Source organism: Nerophis lumbriciformis, linkage group LG23 (genome assembly GCF_033978685.3).
Source record: "Nerophis lumbriciformis linkage group LG23, RoL_Nlum_v2.1, whole genome shotgun sequence".
NCBI classification, from domain to species: Eukaryota; Metazoa; Chordata; class Actinopteri; order Syngnathiformes; family Syngnathidae; genus Nerophis; species Nerophis lumbriciformis.
The window spans coordinates 3,582,343-3,607,500 of record NC_084570.2 but is presented as its reverse complement, the minus strand read 5'-3'; the positions used below and the strand labels follow the sequence as shown (position 1 = coordinate 3,607,500).

Sequence of the window (25,158 nt, the reverse complement as noted above, 5' to 3'; positions counted from 1 at the left end):
CTACCACTTGTCCTTAATAATTTTGACAAAATAATAGAATGGAAAATGACACAATATGTTACTTTATACGTCAGCAGCTAAATTAGGAGCCTTTGTATGCTTACCTACTACTAAAAGACAAGTTGTCTTGTATGTTCACTATTTCATTTAAGGACAAACTTGCAATAAGAAACATATGTTAAATGTACCCTAAGATTTTTTGTTAAAATAAAGCCAATATTGCCAATTTTTGTGGTCCCCTTTAAAGTTAAAGTTAAAGTTAAAGTTTAAAGATTGTCACACACACACTAGGTGTGGCGAAATTATTCTCTGCATTTGACCCATCACCCTTGATCACCCCCTGGGAGGTGAGGGGAGCAGTGGGCAGCAGCGGTGGCTGCGCCCGGGAACCATTTTGGTGATTTAACCCCCAATTCCAACCCTTGATGCTGAGTGCCAAGCAGGGAGGTAATGGGTCCCATTTTTATAGTCTTTGGTATGACTCGGCCGGGATTTGAACTCCCAACCTACCGATCTCAGGACGGACACTCTAACCACTAGGCCACTGAGTAGAAAGTATCGAAAAGTACCGAAAAGTATAAAAATAATTTTGGTACCAGTACTTAGGGATAATGCTCGAAACCGGTTTTCCCGGTTGTTTGATAATAAAAGAACCGAGTCCTCGGACTAGAATCCCTTTTTGACATCCCGTTATCGAGACCACTATAGTAAAGAAAAAGAGTCGGTTCTTTATTCGAATCCCTCGGAACGAATCCCGTCCCGACAAGAAATGCCCTGTGGGACATCACAAGAAATGACGTCACGTAGCTCAGTCATTAGGCGCAGATGGGGAAAGCAGGAAAAAAATGGACCGGAACAACCTCTTAAAGTGGATCATATCAGTACAATGTTTAACTTCTTAATTAATCCATTCCATCATTTAATTCCACATCGTTTTAGCTGTTTGCAATTTTACCAAATCATCAAACTTTAATATTTTTGACTCAATAAATAAAGTGTTTGTATGTTCTCTATATCCAACATTATGTATCAGTCTAATTATTATTTTTTGTAACACGGTTAACGAATGTAGCGCACATTTGTAGTTATTTCCCCACGTTTCTGCACAATAACTCAGATATGGTAACACTATAGTAGCAAGCAGTAGAGAATGTGAAGTGATTTGTTAAACCAAATATTGTGTGTTTTTTTCCATATACAACAACCTATCTGGACTCGATAAGTGAATCGATAAGGAATCGGTTCAATAAGAGGATTCGATAATAGGCTCGAACTCGATAATTTCTTATCAAAAATCATCCCTAATGTGGAGTTATGTACTTAACAAAACAAGGTGAAATAACTGAAAACATGTTTTATATTCTATCCATCCATCTATCCATTTTCTACCGCTTATACCCTTCGGGGTCACGGGGGGCGCTGGAGCCTATCTCAGCTACAATCGGGCGGACAAATCGCCTCGAGTTTCTTCAAAATAGCCAACCTTTGCTCTGATTACTGCTTTGCACACTCTTGCCATTCTCGATGAGTTTCAAGCACACCTGTGAAGTGAAAACAATTTCAGGGGAATACCTCTTGAAGCTCATCGAGAGAATGCCAAGAGTGTGCAAAGCAGTAATCAGAGCAAAGAGTGGCTATTTTGAAGAAACTAAAATATAAGTTAATATACATTTTATATATATATATATATATATATATATATATATATATATATATATATATATATATATATATATATATATATATATATATATATATATGTATGTGTGGGGAAAAAAATCACAAGACTATTTCATCTCTACAGGCCTGTTTCATGAGGGGGGTACCCTCAATCGTCAGGAGATTTTAATGGGAGCATTCGCATACCATGGTTTATATAGGGCACAGAGTGGGTGGGTACAGGCTGGCCTAGGGGCGTGGTGATTGGTTCATGTGTTACCTAGGAGGTGTTTCCGTCTATGGCGGCATGTTGTTACAATTTCGCTGCGCTTGTTGAGGGATGACAGGTCTGGACGGTAAATAATAAACAGTTTCTCTTTCAAGCATAGGTTGCATCTTTTATTACCACTATTGTAAGGTGTGCTGGATGCAAGAATTTGCCATGTTATTGAATATTCAACATTATTGTCTTTGAGGTCCCAAATGTGTTTGCTGAGTTCTGTGGTATTTCGCAGGTTTTTGTTCCTGAAAGAAGCCTTGTGATTGTTCCATCTGGTTTTGAATTCTCCCTCGGTTAATCCTACATATGTGTCGGATGTGTTAATGTCCTTGCGTATTACCTTAGATTGGTAGACAACTGATGTTTGTAAGCATCCCCCGTTGAGAGGGCAATCAGGTTTCTTTCGACAATTACATCCTTTGTTGGTTTTGGAGTCGCTCTGTCTGAGGGCCGACGGCTCATTTGCATATTTGCATATATATATATATATATATATATATATATATATATATATATATATACAGTACAGGCCAAAAGTTTGGACACACCTTCTCATCCACAACACAACTGATGGTCCCAACCCCATTGATAAAGCAAGAAATTCCACTAATCAACCCTGATGAGGCACACCTGGGAAGTGAAAACCATTTCAGGTGACTACCTCTTGAAGCTCATCAAGAGAATGCCAAGAGTGTGCAAAGCAGTAATCAGAGCAAAGGGTGGCTATTTTGAAGAAACTAGAATATGAAACATGTTTTCAGTTATTTTTTTTGTTAAGTACATAACTCCACATGTGTTCATTAGGGGTGTAACGGTACGTGTATTTGTATTGAACCGTTTCGGTTCGGGGGTTTCGGTACGGTTCGGAGGTGTACCGAACAAGTTTCCACACGAACATATTAAGTAGCCACCTCCGCTTCCTTCTGCCTCTGTTTCTGTCAGTACTCTACACAGCACCCAGCATTGTCCCACCCACACAACCATCTGATTGGTTACAAACAGAGCGGTAACAGCCAATCAGCAGTGCATATTCAGAGCGCATGTAGTCAGTGCTTAGCGTTTAGCAGGTAATCATCAGGCAGCGGACTCTCCCCAAATTATAATAAACACCTCCCAGTCAACTACTAGTAACATCACTACGAGCCCGTTGACCTTCTAGAAATATAAACGGCAGCTCAGCTTGCTCGCAGTCCTGGCTTGAGGTGAAGAATAATTAGCTTTTAGCGTAACGTTAGCTCATTTTGCAGTGTGTGTGTGTGTGTGTGTGTGTGTTACGGACAGCAAAGCCCTGTCTGTCTGTTATTTCACTTTTTCTGTGTTGATTGAGCTGTGTTGAAGCAGCAAAAAAGGACATTATGTTAAATGAAGAGTTTCTGTCTCTGATGGTTGATATAATAATGTAACTGCATCATTAAGCCTACATTAACTCCATGGTGTTCAGGGATGAATAGTCTCTCCTATTGCTATCGTACCATTTTTTTCAGCTATAGTTACATTAATCATTAGTAATGCAGCAGCCTAGTTTTGAATGGCAGGGTCCCTGCTATCACATGTTGATAAAAATATAACATTTACATAATAAATCAACTAGAGGCTTCCCAAATGCTGTAATAAATTAAGCATGATGAGTTGACTTGAAACTGTTTAATGTTGCACGTTTTATATGTCGAAGAAAAGTTTTGTCATTTTATTTAATCTGAGCAACAACTTGAGGCAGTTTAATGTTGATTAACGTGGGCAGAATTATTATAGTGTTCCCAATGTTAAAAGGATATAGCCATTGTTTACAAATTTGGTGAATAAATAACCCACAAATGTATATTTTGTTGTTTTCTTACTGTACCGAAAATGAACCGAACCGTGACCTCTAAACCGAGGTTGGTACCGAACCGAAATTTTTGTGTACCGTTACACCCCTTAGTGTTCATTCATAGTTTTGATGCCTTCAATCTACAATGTAAATAGTCATGAAAATAAAGAAAACACATTGAATGAGAAGGTGTGTCCAAACTTTTGGCCTGTACTGTATATGATAATAGCTTCAATATAGAGGCAAATTGATTTTTCATTCTACTGGTACTTTAAGTTGAGGTACTACCGTATTTTCGGACTATAAGTCGCACCGGAGTATAAGTCGCACCGGCCGAAAATGCATAATAAAGAAGGAAAAAAACATATATAAGTCGCATTTTGGGGGGAAATGTATTTGATAAAATCCAACACCAAGAATAGACATTTGAAAGGCAATTTAAAATAAATAAAGAATAGTGAACAACAGGCTGAATAAGTGTACGTTATATGAGGCATAAATAACCAACTGAGAAGGTGCCTGGTATGTTAACGTAACATATTATGGTAAGAGTCATTCAAAAAACTATAACATATAGAACATGCTATACGTTTACCAAACAATCTGTCACTCCTAATCGCTAAATCCCATGAAATTTATACGTCTAGTCCAGTGGTTCTTAACCTTGTTGGAGGTACCGAACCCCACCAGTTTCATATGCGCATTCACCGAACCCTTCTTTAGTGATAAATAAAATGTTGGGGTTTTTTCAAATTCACGACAAAGTTATATGCTTTTTTTTACTGGTGCACAGAATGAACCGTGCATGAACATAACCTTGTTCAAAAAACAAAACCAACACAGTGCATGAACTCACACCTGCATATCAGATGGAAAATTAGAGGGAACATTGTTTGGGGGTATCCATAGTATCCATAGTAGGGAGAAGTTTTTATTTACAAGATGAGTCGGGTGTGTCTTGACCTCCGCGGCGGAGGCTCCACCGAACCCCTGAGGCCGACTCACCGAACCCCTAGGGTTCGATCGAACCCAGGTTAAAGGGGAACATTATCACCAGACCTATGTAAGCGTCAATATATACCTTGATGTTGCAGAAAAAAGACCATATATTTTTTTAACCGATTCCCGAACTCTAAGAGGGTGAATTTTGGCGAATTAACGCCTTTCTATTATTCGCTCTCGGAGCACATCGGGAAGCAATCCAAACATTTTCTCACTTTCGTCGGTGTGTTGTCGGAGGGTGTAACAACACGAACAGGGATGGATTCAAGTTGCACCAGTGGCCCAAAGATGCGAAAGTGGCAAGAAATTGGACGAAATTTGTTCAAAATACGAGGGTGTGGGGAAAGCCGAAGAAATGGTCAGTCGTTTGTTCCGCACACTTTACCGACGAAAGCTATGCTACGACAGAGATGGCAAGAATGTGTGGATATCCTGCGACACTCAAAGCAGATGCATTTCTAACGATAAAGTCAAAGAAATCTGCCGCCAGACCCCCATTGAATCTGCCGGAGTGTGTGAGCTATTCAGGGACAAAGGACCTCGGTAGCACGGCAAGCAATGGCGGCAGTTTGTTCCCGCAGACGAGCGAGCTAAACCCCCTGGATGTCTTGGCTCACACCGTCCCTTATGCCACCGAAGATGATCAAGAGAAGAATATCGACCCTAGCTTCCCTGGCCTGCTGACATCAACTCCAAAACTGGACAGATCAGCTTTCAGGAAAAGAGAGCGGATGAGGGTATGTCTACAGAATATATTAATTGATGAAAACTTTATTCATTACTCGCGGTTGTACGTAAATTATTATACATAAACTGTATTTACCAATAATTTAGCTTAAAAACATTTATTTTTTTCAATCATTCGAGTACATTCGGGTAGTCTTGTGTAATGCAGTATTTTGTGTCTATTTAGGTATGGTTAACCTGAGTGCTGAAATCGTGGAAAAATGTATGCCTGAAATGGGCTGTCTGCACTCTCAAAGTGCATGTTGTTGCCAAATGTATTTCATATGCTGTAAACCTAGTTCATAGTTGTTAGTTTCCTTTAATGCCAAACAAACACATACCAATCGTTGGTTAGAAGGCGATCGCCGAATTTGTCCTCGCTTTCTCCCGTGTCGCTGGCTGTCGTGTCGTTTTCGTCGGTTTCGCTTGCATACGGTTTAAACCGATATGGCTCAATAGCTTCAGTTTCTTCTTCAATTTCGTTTTCGCTACCTGCCTCCACACTACAACCATCCATTTTAATACATGCGTAATCTGTTGAATCGCTTAAGCCGCTGAAATCCGAGTCTGAATCCGAGCTAATGTCGCTATAGCTTGCTGTTCTATCCGCCATGTTTGTTTGTGTTGGCTTCACTATGTGACGTCACAGGAAAATGGACGGGTGTATATAACGATGGTTAAAATCAGGCACTTTGAAGCTTTTTTTAGGGATATTGCGTGATGGGTAAAATTTTGAAAAAAACTTCGAAAAATAAAATAAATTCCGCTTTAGGAACCACTGGTCTAGTCTCTTACGTGAATGAGCTAAATAATATTATTTGATATTTTACGGTAATGTGTTAATAATTTCACACATAAGTCGCTCCTGAGTATAAGTCGCACCCTAATTTGTATTGCATTTTTATTGATATGTAATTGGTTTTCTACACCAAAATGCATCTACCTGTATTTTCCGCACTATAAGGCACACCGGATTATAAGGCGCACGTTCAATGAATGGCCTATTGTAAAACTTTGTTCATATATAAGGCGCACCGCATTATAAGGGTATAGAATAGACGCTACAGTAGAGGCTGGGGTTACTTTATGCATCCCGTAGTTGTGAGACCTGTTGTGGCTCAATATTGGTCCATATATAAGGCGCACCGGATTATAAGGCGCACTGTCAGCTTTTGAGAAAATTGGAGGTTTTTAGGTGCGCCTTATAGTGCGGAAAATACGGTATTTAATATTCAACTTCAATTTCTTCATCTCCAGGCGCACATTTTTCACCCGATTCAAACCGTTCCAACTTCCAACTGTTCAGCCTACTCGGGAATCGCGGGCTTTCCCTTGACAAATTCCGAAAATTCCCAGATTTCCCAGAATTCCAGGTTTTCCGGGACATTTTTCCCAATCAAACTTTCACCATATACACATTTTTCAACGTATTCAAACCGTTCCACCTTCAACATATTCCACCTTTCTGGAAATTCAAACTATCCTTTTTTCAAGTTCAAAAACAATTCCAGGATTTTCCAGAATTCCTGCTTTTCCAAAGCCCTATTTCCATCCTTTTTTCTGGCGACTACTCCTCCCACATTTTTCAACCCATTTCAATCGTTCCACGGTCAAAACATTTCTCTTTATTGTGAAAAAAAACAAAGTTGTTTTTTGAACTGGAAAAATTCCCGGTTTTCCCGAGATTAGAGGAATTCCGTAATACCATTTCTCAATTAAAAATGTTACTACTTCAACATTTCTTGACCGATTTTAAAAAATTACAACACCAACAATTTCAACTCATTCAGCCCACTACCTTGCATGCTGAATGAAAGGCAGATTCATGTAGATCAGGGGTGATCATTACGTCGATCGCGAGCTACCGGTCGATCTTGGAGGGTGTGTCAGTCGATCACCAGCCAGGCATTAAAAAAATAGTCCTAAAAATGAGCGATCATAAATCTTCACTATGACGTCACTTTCGTCACTTGATTGACATTCACGGCACCCGAGGGTCTTCTGAGATGACACTGGCTGCTGCCAGCTCATTAAAATTACCGACAGGAAGGCGAGAAACACTCTATTTCAACAGACTCTGGCGCCGTACCTGTCGTCAAAACTCCAAAGACCGACTGCACAGTTGCACAATAAAAGCGCTGCTTCATCCTGCCTGCGCTACCAAAATAAGAGTCTCAGAAAGCTGGCGTGCACAAGCTAGCAAGCTACGGAGTTTGGAGACAATGTATTTCTTGTAAAGTGTATACAAAGGAGTACGGAAGCTGGATAAATAAGATGCCAAAAACCAACCACTTTCATGTGGTATTGGACACACTTTTTTTCTCCTCCATTCGAAAATGCGGACATTATCATCACCACTGTCTGATTCCTATCAATGCAAGTCATCACAATCAGGTAATACACCAACTTATATTCTTGTCTTCATGAAAGAAAGGAATCTATATGTGTTAAACATGCTTGTATTATCTTTAAACACCTTTAACTTGTTAACAATATTAACTATATGTGTTAAACATGCTTGTATTATCTTTAAACACCTTTAACTTGTTAACAATATTAACTATATGTGTTAAACATGCTTGTATTATCTTTAAACACCTTTAACTTATTAACAATATTAATTATATGTGTTAAACATGCTTGTATTATCATTAAACACCTTTAACTTGTTAACAATATTAACTATATGTGTTAAACATGCTTGTATTATCTTTAAACACCTTTAACTTAACAATATTAACTATAAGTGTTGAACATGCTTGTATTATCTTTAAACACCTTTAACTTGTTAACAATATTAACTATATGTGTTAAACATTCTTGTATTATCATTAAACACCTTTAATTTATTAACAATATTAACTATATGTGTTAAACATTCTTGTATTATCATTAAACACCTTTAATTTATTAACAATATTAACTATATGTGTTAAACATGCTTGCATTATCATTAAACATCTTTAACTTGTTAACAATATTTACTATATGTGTTAAACATGCTTGTATTTTCATTAAACACCTTTAACTTGTTAACAATATTTTACTATATGTGTTAAACATGCTTGTATTATCTTTAAACACCTTTAACTTGTTAACAATATTAACTATATGTGTTAAACATGCTTGTATTTTCATTAAACACCTTTAATTTTTTAACAATATTAACTATTTGTGTTAAACATGCTTGCATTATCATTAAAGACCTTTAACTTGTTAACAAAAACATATATTTCATAAATAAGTAAATATAAATTATATATATATGAATGAGGTAGATCCCCACGACTTGATCAATTCAAAAGTAGCTCGCCTGCAGAAAAAGTTTGAGCACCCCTGATTTAGACCATTCAAGTTTTTTTAAATTTTCCCAAAAAAATCCCACTTTTCCCAAAATTCCCCAATTTTTGGGAAATTCCCATTAAAATCAATCAATTCAAAGTTCCACAATTCCCACATTTTTCATCTGATTCAAACTATGCAAACTATGAAAAAAACTGCGTTTTATAGTCCGAAAAATACGGTACTGTAAATATGATCAGGTTTTCAATGGTTTGTCAGTTTGAGGAGGGCATAAAAAATGTCTTCGGAGCATGACAGAAATGAATAGAGAACCACCGGTCGAGAGGTTGCTCCGAATGCCATGTCCAGTGGTTTCGTTCCGCTCCACGAGTCCGGCGCCACAATAAATCTGACAAGGGGACATACTCTAAAATGAGTAGAAATCACAACCCCGGCTGGCTTCACTGCACACTCATTGACTGAGCGCCTCAGAATCAGCCAAATAATGAGGCTGTTTACTTTTCCTCTTCGCGGTGACCTGTCCTTGTGCAAACACAAAAGCACATGAGGCTCACTGGTGTCTTCCTGCACACACAGCCGGCCCATTTTCTAGGTAGGCCGCAGTGTGTGATTACCGCAGGTCAAAGCCTAAAGTCCAGCGTTTCCAAACAATGCAACATTCCTCCTGCTGTCTCTCGGCTCTCTCCGCACCCTCAAAGAAAGGTCAACATCAACATTTGGATGTTTTCGCCCATCCAAGGACTGCAGATTATGGGAATTCTGGCCCACTACCTTGCATGCTGAATGAAAGGCAGATTCATGTAGATCAGGGGTGCTCATTACGTCGATCGCGAGCTACCGGTCGATCTCGGAGGGTGTGTCAGTCGATCACCAGCCAGCCATTAAAAAAAATAGTCCTAAAAATGAGCGATCATAAATCTTCACTATGACGTCACTTTCGTCACTTGATTGACATTCACGGCACCCGAGGGTCTTCTGAGATGACGCTGGCTGCTGCCAGCTCATTAAAATTACCGACTGGAAGGCGAGAAACACTTTATTTCAACAGACTCTGGCGCCGTACCTGTCGTCAAAACTCCAAAGACCGACTGCACAGTTGCACAATAAAAGCGCTACTTCATCCTGCCTGCGCTACCAAAACAAGAGTCTCAGAAAGCTGGCGTGCACAAGCTAGCAAGCTACGGAGTTTGCCGACAATGTATTTCTTGTAAAGTGTATACAAAGAAGTACGGAAGCTGGACAAATAAAATGCCCAAAACATCATGAACAACATTCATGTGGTATTGGACAGAAAGGAGGACTTGTATTCTCCTCCATTCGAAAATGCGGACCTTATCAGCACTACTGTCTGATTCCAATCAATGCAAGTCATCACAATCAGGTAATACACCAATTTATATTCTTGTCTTCATGAAAGAAAGGAATCTATATGTGTTAAAAATGCTTGTATTATCTCTAAACACTTTTAACTTATTAACAATATTAACTTTATGTGTTAAACATGCTTGTATTATCTTTAAACACCTTTAACTTATTAACAATATTAACTATATGTGTTAAACATGCTTGTATTATCTCTAAACACTTTTAACTTATTAACAATATTAACTTTATGTGTTAAACATGCTTGTATTATCTTTAAACACCTTTAACTTATTAACAATATTAACTATATGTGTTAAACATGCTTGTATTATCTTTAAACACCTTTAACTTATTACCAATATTAACTATAAGTGTTAAACATGCTTGTATTATCTTTAAACACCTTTAACTTGTTAACAATATTAACTATGTGTTAAACATTCTTGTATTATCATTAAACACCTTTAATTTATTAACAATATTAACTATATGTGTTAAACATGCTTGCATTATCACTAAACATCTTTAACTTGTTAACAATATTAACTATATGTGTTAAACATGCTTGTATTATCTTTAAACACCTTTAACTTATTACCAATATTAACTATAAGTGTTAAACATGCTTGTATTATCTTTAAACACCTTTAACTTGTTAACAATATTAACTATGTGTTAAACATGCTTGTATTATCATTAAACACCTTTAATTTATTAACAATATTAACTATATGTGTTAAACATGCTTGCATTATCACTAAACATCTTTAACTTGTTAACAATATTAACTATATGTGTTAAACATGTTTGCATTATCTTTAAACACCTTTAACTTAACAATATTAACTATATGTGTTAAACATGCTTGTATTATCATTAATCACCTTTAACTTGTTAACAATATTAACTATATGTGTTAAACATGCTTGTATTATCATTAAACACCTTTAACTTGTTAACAATATTAACTATATGTGTTAAACATGCTTGTATTATCATTAATCACCTTTAACTTGTTAACAATATTAACTATATGTGTTAAACATGCTTGTATTATCATTAAACACCTTTAACTTGTTAACAAAAACATATATTTCATAAATAAGTACATATAAATTATATATATGAATGAGGTAGATCCCCACGACTTGATCAATTGAAAAGTAGCTCGCCTGCAGAAAAAGTGTGAGCCCCCCTGATGTAGATGGTGGACCCTACTTTTGACTTCTCCACCCCATGCACTACACTACACACAGGTCTGTGCAAGGAGTGATCATTCTAGACATGTGACGTTTGCACACAAGTCCAACCTTTTTCAACTGCTTTGGTTCAATGTTCTGCTGTGGATTTGTCAAGTAGTTCAGGTGTACACACACCAGGTAGGGTAGTTCATGTTTGCATTTACATGTTCACCTTGTCCTAATTTGTATTGCATTTTTATTGATATGTAATTGGTTTTCTACACCAAAATGCATATACCTGTATTTTTCGCACTATAAGGCGCACCGGATTATAAGGTGCACCTTCAATGAATGGCCTATTTTAAAACTGTGTTCATATATAAGGCGCACCGCATTATAAGGCGCATAGAATAGACGCTACAGTAGAGGCTGGGGTTACTTTATGCATCCCGTAGTTGTGAGACCTGTTGTGGCTCAATATTAGTCCATATATAAGGCGCACTGGATTATAAGGCGCACTGTCAGCTTTTGAGAACATTTGAGGTTTTTTAGGTGCGCCTTATAGTGCGGAAAATACGGTATTTAATATTCAACTTCAAATTCTTCTTCTCCAGGCGCACATTTTTCACCCGATTCAAACCGTTCCAACTTCCAACTGTTGAGCCTATTCGGAAATCGAGGGCTTTCCGTTGACAAATTCCGAAAAATCCCAGATTTCCGGGCTATCTTTCAAACTTTCACCATATTCACATTTTTCAACGTATTCAAACCGTTCCACCTTCAACATATTCCACCATTCTGGAAATTCAAACAAACCTTTTTTCAAGTTAAAAAAAATTCCAGGATTTTCCAGAATTCCTACTTTCCAAAGCCCTATTTCCATCCTTTTTTCTGGTGACTCCTCCTCCCCTCATTTTTCAACCCATTTCAATCGTTCCACGGTCAAAACATTTCTCTTAATTAGGAAAAAAAAACGAAGTTGTTTTTTGAACTGGAAAAATTCTCGGTTTTCCCGAAATTACAGGAATTCCGTAATACCATTTCTCAATTAAAAATGTTACTACTTCAACATTTCTTGACCGATTTTGAAAAATTCCAACACCAACCATTTCAACTAATTTAGACCATTCAAGTTTTTTACAATTTTCAAAGAAATTCCCACTTTTCCCAAAAATTCCCAAATTTTTGGGAAATTCCCATTGACATCAATCAATTCAAAGCTCCACAATTCCCACATTTTTCATCTGATTCAAACGGTTCCAACTTCAAAATATTCAGCCTGTTTGAGAATTGTGTGCTCTACTTCAACAATTCTAAAAACATTCCAGGATTTCAGTTAAACTTCAGCATTGAAGCATACTCATCTAGTTCAACTTCAACTTCTTCTTCTTCAGATTTTGGCGTGCTCTACTTTCCACATTTTTCACCCGATTCAAACCGTTCCAACTTCCAACTGTTCAGCCTATTCGGGAATCGTGGGCTTTCACTTGACAAATTCCAAAAATTCCCAGATTTCCCAGAATTCCAGGTTTTCCGGGACATTTTTCCCATTCAAAATTAATTGGCCATTTTTCAAACTTCCATCATTTCCACATTTTTCAACCTATTCAAACCATTCTGCCTTCAACACATTACACCATCCTGGAAATTTAAACAACCTTTTTTTTAAGTTAAAAAAAATTCCAGAATTTTCCAGAATTCCAGGTATCCAAAGCCCTATTGCCACCCTTTTTTCTGGCGACTACTCCGCCCACATTTTTCAACCCATTTCAATCATTCCACTGTCAAAACATTTCTCTTAATTAGGAAAAAAAAACGAAGTTGTTTTTTGAAATGGAAAAATTCTCAGTTTTCCCGAAATTACAGGAATTCCGTAATACAATTTCTCAATTAAAAATGTTACTACTTCAACATTTCTTGACCGATTTTGAAAAATTCCAACACCAACCATTTCAACTAATTTAGACCATTCAAGTTTTTTACAATTTTCAAAGAAATTCCCACTTTTCCCAAAAATTCCCAAATTTTTGGGAAATTCCCATTGAAATCAATCAATTCAAAGCTCCACAATTCCCACATTTTTCATCTGATTCAAACGGTTCCAACTTCAAAATATTCAGCCTGTTTGAGAATTGTGTGCTCTACTTCAACAATTCTAAAAACATTCCAGGATTTCAGTTAAACTTCAGCATTGAAGCATACTCATCTAGTTCAACTTCAACTTCTTCTTCTTCAGATTTTGGCGCGCTCTACTTTCCACATTTTTCACCCGATTCAAACCGTTCCAACTTCCAACTGTTCAGCCTATTCGGGAATCGTGGGCTTTCACTTGACAAATTCCAAAAATTCCCAGATTTCCCAGAATTCCAGGTTTTCCGGGACATTTTTCCCATTCAAAATGAATTGGCCATTTTTCAAACTTCCATCATTTCCACATTTTTCAACCTATTCAAACCATTCTGCCTTCAACACATTACACCATCCTGGAAATTTAAACGACCTTTTTTTTTAAGTTAAAAAAAATTCCAGAATTTTCCAGAATTCCAGGTATCCAAAGCCCTATTGCCACCCTTTTTTCTGGCGACTACTCCGCCCACATTTTTCAACCCATTTCAATCGTTCCACTGTCAAAACATTTCTCTTAATTAGGAAAAAAAACCGAAGTTGTTTTTTGAAATGGAAAAATTCTCGGTTTTCCCGAAATTACAGGAATTCCGTAATACAATTTCTCAATTAAAAATGTTACTGCTTCAACATTTCTTGACCGATTTTGAAAAATTCCAACACCAACCATTTCAACTCATTTAGACCATTCAAGTTTTTTACAATTTTCAAAAAAATTCCCACTTTTACCAAAATTCCCAAATTTTGGGGAAATTCCCATTGACATCAATCAATTCAAAGTTCCACAATTTCCACATTTTTCATCTGATTCAAACGGTTCCAACTTCTAAATATTCAGCCTGTTTGAGGATTGTGTGCTCTACTTCAACAATTCTGAAAACATTGCAGGATTTCAGTTAAACTTCAGCATTGAAGCATACTCATCTAGTTCAACTTCAACTTCTTCTTCTTCTCCAGATTTTGGCGTGCTCTACTTTCCACATTTTTCACCCGATTCAAACCGTTCCAACTTCCAAATGTTCAGCCTATTCGGGAATCGCAGGCTTTCCCTTGACAAATTCAGAAAATTACCAGATTTCCCAGAATTCCAGGTTTTCCGGGACATTTTTCCCATTTAATATTAATTGGCCATTTTTCAAACTTCCATCATTTCCACATTTTTCAACCTATTCAAACCATTCTGCCTTCAACACATTACACCATCCTGGAAATTTAAACTACCCTTTTTCTAAGTTCATAACAATTCCAGAATTTTCCAGAATTCCAGGTTTCCAAAGCCCTATTGCCACCCTTTTTTCTGGCGACTACTCCGCCCACATTTTTCAACCCATTTCAATCGTTCCACCGTCAAAACATTTCTCTTAATTAGGAAAAAAAACGAAGTTGTTTTTTTAACTGGAAAAATTCTCGGTTTTCCCGAAATTACAGGAATTCCGTAATACAATTTCTCAATTAAAAATGTTACTACTTCAACATTTCTTGACCGATTTTGAAAAATTCCAACACCAACCATTTCAACTCATTTAGACCATTCAAGTTGTTTACAATTTTCAAAAAAATTCCCACTTTTCCCAAAATTCCCAAATTTTGGGGAAATTCCCATTGACATCAATCAATTCAAATTCCACAATTCCCATATTTTTCATCTGATTCAAACGGCTATAACTTCAAAATATTCAGCCTGTTTGAGAATTGTGTGCTCTAATTCAACAATACTGAAAAGATTCCAGGATTTCAGTTAAACTTCAGCATTGAAGCATACTCATCTAGTTCAACTTCAACTTCTTCTTCTTCTCCAGATTTTGGCGCGCTCTACCTTCCACATTGTTTACCCGATTCAAACCGTTCCAACTTCCAACTGTTCAGCTTTCCCTTGACAAATTCCAAAAATTCCCAGATTTCCCAGGATTCCAGGTTTTCCGGGACATATTTCCCATTCAAAATTAATTGGCCATTTTTCAAACTTTCACCATATTCACATTTTTCAACTTATTCAAACCATTCCACTTTCAACACATTCCACCATCCTGGAAATTTAAACTTCCCTTTTTTCTAAGTTCAAAAAAATTTCAGGATTTTCCAGGATTCCAGTTTTCCAAAGCCCTGTTTCCACCCTTTTTTTCTGACGACTACTCCTCCCACATTTTTAAACCCATTTCAATCGTCCCACCGTCAAAACATTCTTCTTAATTAGGAAAAAACAAAGTTGTTTTTTGAACTGGAAAAATTCCCGGTTTTCCCGAAATTACAGGAATTCCGTAATACAATTTCTCAATTAAAAATGTTACTGCTTCAACATTTCTTGACCGATTTTGAAAAATTCCAACACCAACCATTTCAACTCATTTAGACCATTCAAGTTTTTTACAATTTTCAAAAAAATTCCCACTTTTACCAAAATTCCCAAATTTTGGGGAAATTCCCATTGACATCAATCAATTCAAAGTTCCACAATTCCCACATTTTTCATCTGATTCAAACGGTTCCAACTTCTAAATATTCAGCCTGTTTGAGGATTGTGTGCTCTACTTCAACAATTCTAAAAACATTGCAGGATTTCAGTTAAACTTCAGCATTGAAGCATACTCATCTAGTTCAACTTCAACTTCTTCTTCTTCTCCAGATTTTGGCGTGCTCTACTTTCCACATTTTTCACCCGATTCAAACCGTTCCAACTTCCAAATGTTCAGCCTATTCGGGAATCGCAGGCTTTCCCTTGACAAATTCAGAAAATTACCAGATTTCCCAGAATTCCAGGTTTTCCGGGACATTTTTCCCATTTAATATTAATTGGCCATTTTTCAAACTTCCATCATTTCCACATTTTTCAACCTATTCAAACCATTCTGCCTTCAACACATTCCACCATCCTGGAAATTTAAACTACCCTTTTTCTAAGTTCATAACAATTCCAGAATTTTCCAGAATTCCAGGTTTCCAAAGCCCTATTGCCACCCTTTTTTCTGGCGACTACTCCGCCCACATTTTTCAACCCATTTCAATCGTTCCACCGTCAAAACATTTCTCTTAATTAGGAAAAAAAAACGAAGTTGTTTTTTTAACTGGAAAAATTCTCGGTTTTCCCGAAATTACAGGAATTCCGTAATACAATTTCTCAATTAAAAATGTTACTACTTCAACATTTCTTGACCGATTTTGAAAAATTCCAACACCAACCATTTCAACTCATTTAGACCATTCAAGTTGTTTACAATTTTCAAAAAAATTCCCACTTTTCCCAAAATTCCCAAATTTTGGGGAAATTCCCATTGACATCAATCAATTCAAATTCCACAATTCCCATATTTTTCATCTGATTCAAACGGCTATAACTTCAAAATATTCAGCCTGTTTGAAAATTGTGTGCTCTAATTCAACAATACTGAAAAGATTCCAGGATTTCAGTTAAACTTCAGCATTGAAGCATACTCATCTAGTTCAACTTCAACTTCTTCTTCTTCTCCAGATTTTGGCGCGCTCTACCTTCCACATTGTTTACCCGATTCAAACCGTTCCAACTTCCAACTGTTCAGCTTTCCCTTGACAAATTCCAAAAATTCCCAGATTTCCCAGGATTCCAGGTTTTCCGGGACATATTTCCCATTCAAAATTAATTGGCCATTTTTCAAACTTTCACCATATTCACATTTTTCAACTTATTCAAACCATTCCACTTTCAACACATTCCACCATCCTGGAAATTTAAACTTCCCTTTTTTCTAAGTTCAAAAAAATTTCAGGATTTTCCAGGATTCCAGTTTTCCAAAGCCCTGTTTCCACCCTTTTTTTCAGACGACTACTCCTCCCACATTTTTAAACCCATTTCAATCGTCCCACCGTCAAAACATTCTTCTTAATTAGGAAAAAACAAAGTTGTTTTTGAACTGGAAAAATTCCCGGTTTTCCCGAAATTACAGGAATTCCGTAATACCATTTCTCAATTAAAAATGTTACTATTTCAACATTTCTTGACCGATTTGAAAAATTCCAACACCAACCATTTCAACTCATTTACACCATTCAAGTTTTTTACAATGTTCAAAAAAAATTCCCACTTTTCCCAAAATTCCCAAATTTTGGGGAAATTCCCATTGACATCAATCAATTCAAAGTTCCACAATTTCCACATTTTTCATCTGATTCAAACGGTTCCAACTTCTAAATATTCAGCCTGTTTGAGGATTGTGTGCTCTACTTCAACAATTCTGAAAACATTCCAGGATTTCAGTTAAACTTCAGCATTGAAGCATACTCATCTAGTTCATCTTCAACTTCTTCTTCTTCTCCAGATTTTGGCGTGCTCTACTTTCCACATTTTTCACCTGATTCAAACCGTTCCAACTTCCAAATGTTCAGCCTATTCGGGAATCGCAGGCTTTCCCTTGACAAATTCAGAAAATTACCAGATTTCCCAGAATTCCAGGTTTTCCGGGACATTTTTCCCATTTAATATTAATTGGCCATTTTTCAAACTTCCATCATTTCCACATTTTTCAACCTATTCAAACCATTCTGCCTTCAACACATTCCACCATCCTGGAAATTTAAACTACCCTTTTTCTAAGTTCATAACAATTCCAGAATTTTCCAGAATTCCAGGTTTCCAAAGCCCTATTGCCACCCTTTTTTCTGGCGACTACTCCGCCCACATTTTTCAACCCATTTCAATCGTTCCACCGTCAACACATTTCTCTTAATTAGGAAAAAAAAACGAAGTTGTTTTTTTAACTGGAAAAATTCTCGGTTTTCCCGAAATTACAGGAATTCCGTAATACAATTTCTCAATTAAAAATGTTACTACTTCAACATTTCTTGACCGATTTTGAAAAATTCCAACACCAACCATTTCAACTCATTTAGACCATTCAAGTTGTTTACAATTTTCAAAAAAATTCCCACTTTTCCCAAAATTCCCAAATTTTGGGGAAATTCCCATTGACATCAATCAATTCAAATTCCACAATTCCCATATTTTTCATCTGATTCAAACGGCTATAACTTCAAAATATTCAGCCTGTTTGAAAATTGTGTGCTCTAATTCAACAATACTGAAAAGATTCCAGGATTTCAGTTAAACTTCAGCATTGAAGCATACTCATCTAGTTCAACTTCAACTTCTTCTTCTTCTCCAGATTTTGGCGCGCTCTACCTTCCACATTGTTTACCCGATTCAAACCGTTCCAACTTCCAACTGTTCAGCTTTCCCTTGACAAATTCCAAAAATTCCCAGATTTCCCAGGATTCCAGGTTTTCCGGGACATATTTCCCATTCAAAATTAATTGGCCATTTTTCAAACTTTCACCATATTCACATTTTTCAACTTATTCAAACCATTCCACTTTCAACACATTCCACCATCCTGGAAATTTAAACTTCCCTTTTTTCTAAGTTCAAAAAAATTTCAGGATTTTCCAGGATTCCAGTTTTCCAAAGCCCTGTTTCCACCCTTTTTTTCTGACGACTACTCCTCCCACATTTTTAAACCCATTTCAATCGTCCCACCGTCAAAACATTCTTCTTAATTAGGAAAAAACAAAGTTGTTTTTGAACTGGAAAAATTCCCGGTTTTCCCGAAATTACAGGAATTCCGTAATACCATTTCTCAATTAAAAATGTTACTATTTCAACATTTCTTGACCGATTTGAAAAATTCCAACACCAACCATTTCAACTCATTTACACCATTCAAGTTTTTTACAATGTTCAAAAAAAATTCCCACTTTTCCCAAAATTCCCAAATTTTTGGGGAAGTTCCCATTGAAATCAATCAATTCAGAGTTCCACAATTCCCACATTTTTCATCTGATTCAAACTGTTCCAACTTCAAAATATTCAGCCTGTTTGAGAATTGTGTGCTCTAATTCAACAATTCTGAAAACATTCCAGGATTTCAGTTAAACTTCAGCATTGAAGCATACTCATCTAGTTCAACTTCAACTTCTTCATCTTCTCCAGATTTTGGCGCGCTCTACCTTCCACATTTTTTACCCGATTCAAACCGTTCCAATCGGGAATCGCGAGCTTTCCCTTGACAAATTCTAAAAATTCCCAGATTTCCCAGAATTCCAGGTTTTCCGGGACATTTTTCCCATTCAAAATGAGATGGCCATTTTTCAAACTTCCACCATATTCACATTTTTCAACTTATTCCAACCATTCCACTTTCAACACATTCCACCATCCTGGAAATTTAAACTACCTTTTTTCTAAGTTAAAAAAAATTGCAGGATTTTCCAGAATTCCTGGTTTTCCAAAGCCCTATTTCCACTTTTTTTTCTGGCGACTACTCCTTCACATTTCAACCATTCCAACGTCAAAGCATTCCTCTTAATCAGGACAAAAAACAAAGTTTTTTGTTTTTTGAACTGGAAAAATTCCCGGTTTTCCCGAAATGCCAGGAATTCTGACGTCAACCATTTCAACTCATTCAGACCATTCAAGTTTTTTACCATTTTCAAAAAAATTCCCACTTTTCCCAAAAGTTCAACTTCAACTTCTTCTTGTGTAATTTGAATTTGTCTGATACAAATTGTATCTTATAACTGCTGTCAGTAATAGTTTATTTGGGGGAAAAAAGGTTACTTTTAATAAAATAAGAAACATATTAACGAGCCACTCTTTTGAACGGCTCTTTGAAAGTAACTGCTCTTTCAAATCCGGCTCTCTTTAAAGCAGAGGTGTCAAACTCATTTAAGATGGGGGGGCCACATGGAGAAAAAATCTACTCCCTAGTGGGCCGGACTGGTAAAATCACGGCACGATAACTTAAAAATTAAGAAAACTTCAGGTTGTTTTCTTTGTTTAAGAATAGAACAAGCTCACTCTGAAAATGTACAAATCATAATGTTGTTGGGTTTTTTTTACACTTACATGTTGCGGTTAATAGTATTCTAGATAGATAGATAGTATAGAGACCAGGCTTTCTGCTCCGCCGCTCCCAGTCTGGGGAACGCTCTCCCTGACCACCTGAGGGCACCACAGACTGTGGATGCTTTTAAAAAAGGCTTAAAAACCCTTATTTTTTAAAAACCAATTTTTTTTAGATATATGCATACTAGTTTTAGCTATTTGGCTGTTCTAGTTTTTATTTGTATTTATTTTTTATTATCTTTTTATTTTATTTTATTTTTAATACACTGTAGCACTTTGAGGTTGTTTACTCAATGTAAAGTGCTTTTTACAAATAAAATGTATTATAATTATTATTATTTTTATTATTCTATCTTTATTTGTTGTTATTTATATTCTCTGAATAAATTATGTGATAATGTTCGTCAGTCAACTCGTTGGTGTTAATTTTCAATCTATCAAGATAAGAAAATTATATCAAAATCAAACTACAGGACATTATTATTTTATTATATAAAATTATATCAAAATCAAACTACATTCATGTAGTTTGCTCATTTTCCTCGACTGGTGCACTAACACCACGTGGTTTATTTTGTACATATGTAGCATCATCTACAACAGGCCTGGCAATTATTTTGACTCGGGGGCCAAATTTTGAGAAAAAAATGTGTCTGGGGATTCCGGTATATCTATTTTTAGGAACACTAATACAAAACCTCACAATAATGTCTAAATGCTAAACACTTTATGATAGGCCACCTTAAAAAACGGAATGGAACTTTACATTTTTTTACTGAATGAGACACCTAGAATGTACATGAAAATAAAGAATGTGGGATTTACAATATTAACTAAAAAAAAAAAAAAAAAAAAAAAACAATATTAACTATGAACAATAAAACACTGAATACTAAAAACATGAAACTGTACTTAGAAAAAATCCCAGCCTTTTTCTGAGATTTTTTTTTTAAGTACAAAAACTTCTTGCCTACTTTTTACCCTCTTTCGATTTTGTCGGGTTTTTTTCCTGGTCGACCAAAACACCTCCATCTCGTTAGTAGGTGCGCCATGACTTTAGAGGCGGAATTTTCAAGAAATGTGTCCGAGACAAAATGAGCTACTATGGGACACAATCATGGCAAAGAACGTCGCACCCCCTCTCGATTGACATATTTTACAATTAAGCGAAACGCAACAAAAATGCAACAAACAGCAAAATATGAACGCAAAAAAAACCTACAAAAACCCACTTACAATCTGATATATGTGATAAATCATTAAGTTTTAGAACTTTGTTGTAAAAATCTCCTTCCGCGTCTGTCCCTGACACCCGCATTTCAAATGGATTACCATAGTAACTAATTAGATTACCATAGTAACTCAATAGATTACAATAAGATTACCGTAAAAACTAATTAGATTACTATAGTAACTAGTATGTCATGCAAAAGCACAGATTCCAACCATTGAAATTAGGGATGTCCGATAATGGCGTTTTGCCGATATTCCGATATTGTCCAACTCTTTAATTACCGATACTGATATCAACCGATACCGATATATACTGTTGTGGAATTAACACATTATTATGCCTAATTTGGACAACCAGGTATGGTGCAGATAAGGTACTTAAAAAAAAAAAAAGAAAAAAAAAAAATAAGATAAATAAATTAAAAACATTTTCTTGAATAAAAAAGAAAGTAAAACAATATAAAAACAGTTACATAGAAACTAGTAATTAATAAAAATGAGTAAAATTAACTGTTAAAGGTTAGTACTATTAGTGGACCAGCAGCACGCACAATCATGTGTGCTTACGGACTGTATCCCTTGCAGACTGTATTGATATATATTGATATATAATGTAGGAACCAGAATATTAATAACAGAAAGAAACAACCCTTTTGTGCGAATGAGTGTGAATGAGTGTAAATGGGGGAGGGAGTTTTTTGGGGGTTGGTGCACTATTTGTAAGTGTATCTTGTGTTTTTTATGTTGATTTAATTAAAAAAAAAAAAAAAAAAAAAAAAAAAACGATACCGATAATACAAAAAAAAAACCATACCGAAAAATTTCCGACATTACATTTTAACGCATTTATCGGCCGATAATATCGACAGGCCGATATTATCGGACATCTCTACTTGAAATACTTTGTATAGTTCAATTCTTAGGGTCATTAGAAAACATGACTGCACATCATAATGGCAGCTACACTTTCCATCTTAAACATCTAAAAAAAAATATTTGAGAATGTCCGGCGGGCCAGATTGAAAAGGTTAACGGGCCGCGTGTGGCCCCCGGGCCTTAATTTGCCCAGGTCTGATCTACAAAGATACAAAGAATTGCTATTGCGACATCCGGTGGACACATTTAGAACAGCAGTTTCTTTCATTCAAAAATTTCAGGTACATTTTTATACTTAGCCAACTCATCCCGCGGGCCGGATAAAACCTGTTCGCGGGCCATCAGGCCCAGGCCCGGCCCTAATCAATCTGGCGCCCTAGGCAAGATTTTAGGTGGCGCCCCCCCACATTGGCAGTGAAGTGTATATACTCACAAGAACCCGAATAGCTTTGTCTTTGACCTTTTTTTTTTACTTACAACTATACCTAATATATAAAGGGGTGGAAAAGTGACTATTACCTGCAGGGCAAACATTAGCTAACCAGAAGGCAATAATGTAAACAAAAAACACCTGCTTAAAAGATCTAATACAAATGTCCCTGAGGAATGTAAGGTGGGAGTACTGTAATTACCTAACATTACATTATTATTTTCCATAACAATTTAGCCCCCTCCACAATATTAACCCGACGTTAAAACAGAACTAGCTATTTATTGATTAGCAATTGCCGAATCATGTAACATTAGCTTAATGCTAAAAAGCCAGGTTACTATCACATGGGCCTGTGTGTGTGTGTGTGTGTGTGTGTGTGTGTGTGTGTGTGTGTGTGTGTGTGTGTGTGTGTGTGTGTGTGTGTGTGTGTGTGTGTGTGTGTGTGTGTGTGTGTGTGTTTTGTCTCGTCTTGTCTTGTCCCATAGTAACAGTGGTACTATTGTATTGTTAGTGTATAGGAGTTTTTCTTGTTTTTGTTTGTATAGTATTGTTCTTGTATTATATTGTTTATGTTAAATAGGGAGTGAGTGAGAGGGGTTGGGATATTATAAGCAATTGCTTCATCCAACCCCTTTTCAAGCCATGCATAAATGTCTCTGCCAAAATGTAAAAAAAAAAAAAATGTGTGTTGTTGTATTGTGCAGGTTTGAAATAAAAAAATAAAAAAAATAAAAAAATAAAAAATAAAAAAAAACATTCTGTAACAGACAAATAATTTCATGTAGGCTAACGTTACCTACCTGCTACCTCTGTCTTTTTCTCGTTTCTCCTCCTCTTCTTTTCTCTTTTTTCTTCCCTGGGCACCTGACAGTTTTGGCCGTTTTGACATCTTGTGTTGATTTTTTGATGTGGTGACGTCCAAAAAGAGTCATGATACGGGAAGGGAGGGGGCGCACCGTGCGGGGGGAGGAGGGGGGGGGGGGGGGGGGGGGCGCAATGTTGTAACAAATAATATTTCTATTAAATAGGCTTTACTTTGCATTTTAATTAACGTGAGATTATTTTTTTGTATTTAGAAAAAATAGTAACAACTTTTTTTTTTCTTTTTTTTTTTTTTCTCCAACATTTGTGGCACTGGCATGGCGCCCCCTGATGGACGGCGCCCTTAGCATTTGCCTATACGGCCTATGCCACGGGCCGGCCCTGATCAGGCCCTCGGGCCGTACGTTTGACACCCCTGCTCTAAAGAGTCAAAAATCCCAATTTCTACATCATTGCATGAAAGTTGCAATTGTAATATATTAAATATTCAAATATATATGAAAATGTATATGAAAATTTAAAAAAGTGCATATAGCATATGTAACCCAATATGTGGTGTTTATATTACAATTTATTATATATAATATGATTTAATACAAACTAATAAAACAAAGGACGGACTGACCGCTGGTCTGTTCCGGGTGCTCCTGGCTCACAGTGTCGGTGTCCACGATGCGCCGGCACTGGCCCTGGCCCTGCACCAGTTGCTCCAGGGGAAGGTCCGAGTCCGGCGTCGGGTAGCACCGCAAGCCAGCGGCGCACCTCGGGGTGTACACGCCGCACGCCTCGCTCTCCTGCCGGGCACACACCGGGCAGCACCCGCAGCCGGGCTCTCGCACGATCTCCGCACAAGGCTCGCTGAGCACCGGGCAGAGCTCCAGGCGATCCATGGTGCACACCGGGCACCGGAACACCATCTCGGCCAGCGAGGCGCCGGCGACGGACGCGGTGAGGACCAGCAGGTATTGGAGCTCCAGCATTGCTGTAAGGTTTTGGGTCATCATCACGGACCGGTGGAAAGCATTCCAAAGTTTAAAAAAAAAAAAAAAAAAGTACAACAGGTGGGGTGGAGAAGTCTGCTGGGTCCTACAGAGCCTGGATTTGCTCTTATAACTCCAATTAAACTGAACTGAAATGCATTTTTATGAATTTTTTTTTTTTTTCAATCATGAATCAATCAATAAACTAGAAGAGGGAAAAGCTGGAATTTTTTTTTAAATTGGTAAAAAAAAAACAAAAAAAACGAATGGTCTGAATGAGTTGAAATGGTTGGTGTTGGAATTTTTCAAATCGGTCGAAAAATGTTGAAATAGTAACATGTTGAATTGAGAAATCATATTACGGAATCACGTCCCATTGGGGTTGTGAGTTTTTCCTTGCCCTTATGTGGGCTCTGTACCACGGATGTCGTTGTGGCTTGTGCAGCCCTTTGAGACACTTGTGATTTAGGGCTATATAAATAACATTGATTGT

The 25,158-nt window shown here is 36.8% G+C and overlaps 1 protein-coding gene across 1 annotated transcript in view; it reads right to left on the bottom strand.

The window, feature by feature from the left end:
* igfbp2a (insulin-like growth factor binding protein 2a) overlaps positions 1 to 24,704 on the bottom strand; it is a 53,583-nt gene extending 28,879 nt beyond the window's left edge. Inside the window, exon 1 of the mRNA XM_061985325.1 lies at positions 24,311 to 24,704. Within this exon, the coding sequence (XP_061841309.1) occupies positions 24,311 to 24,689 (379 nt within the window). The 5' untranslated portion in view covers positions 24,690 to 24,704. The remainder of the gene's footprint in view (positions 1 to 24,310) is intronic.
* Between the last annotated feature and the right edge of the window lie 454 nt (positions 24,705 to 25,158).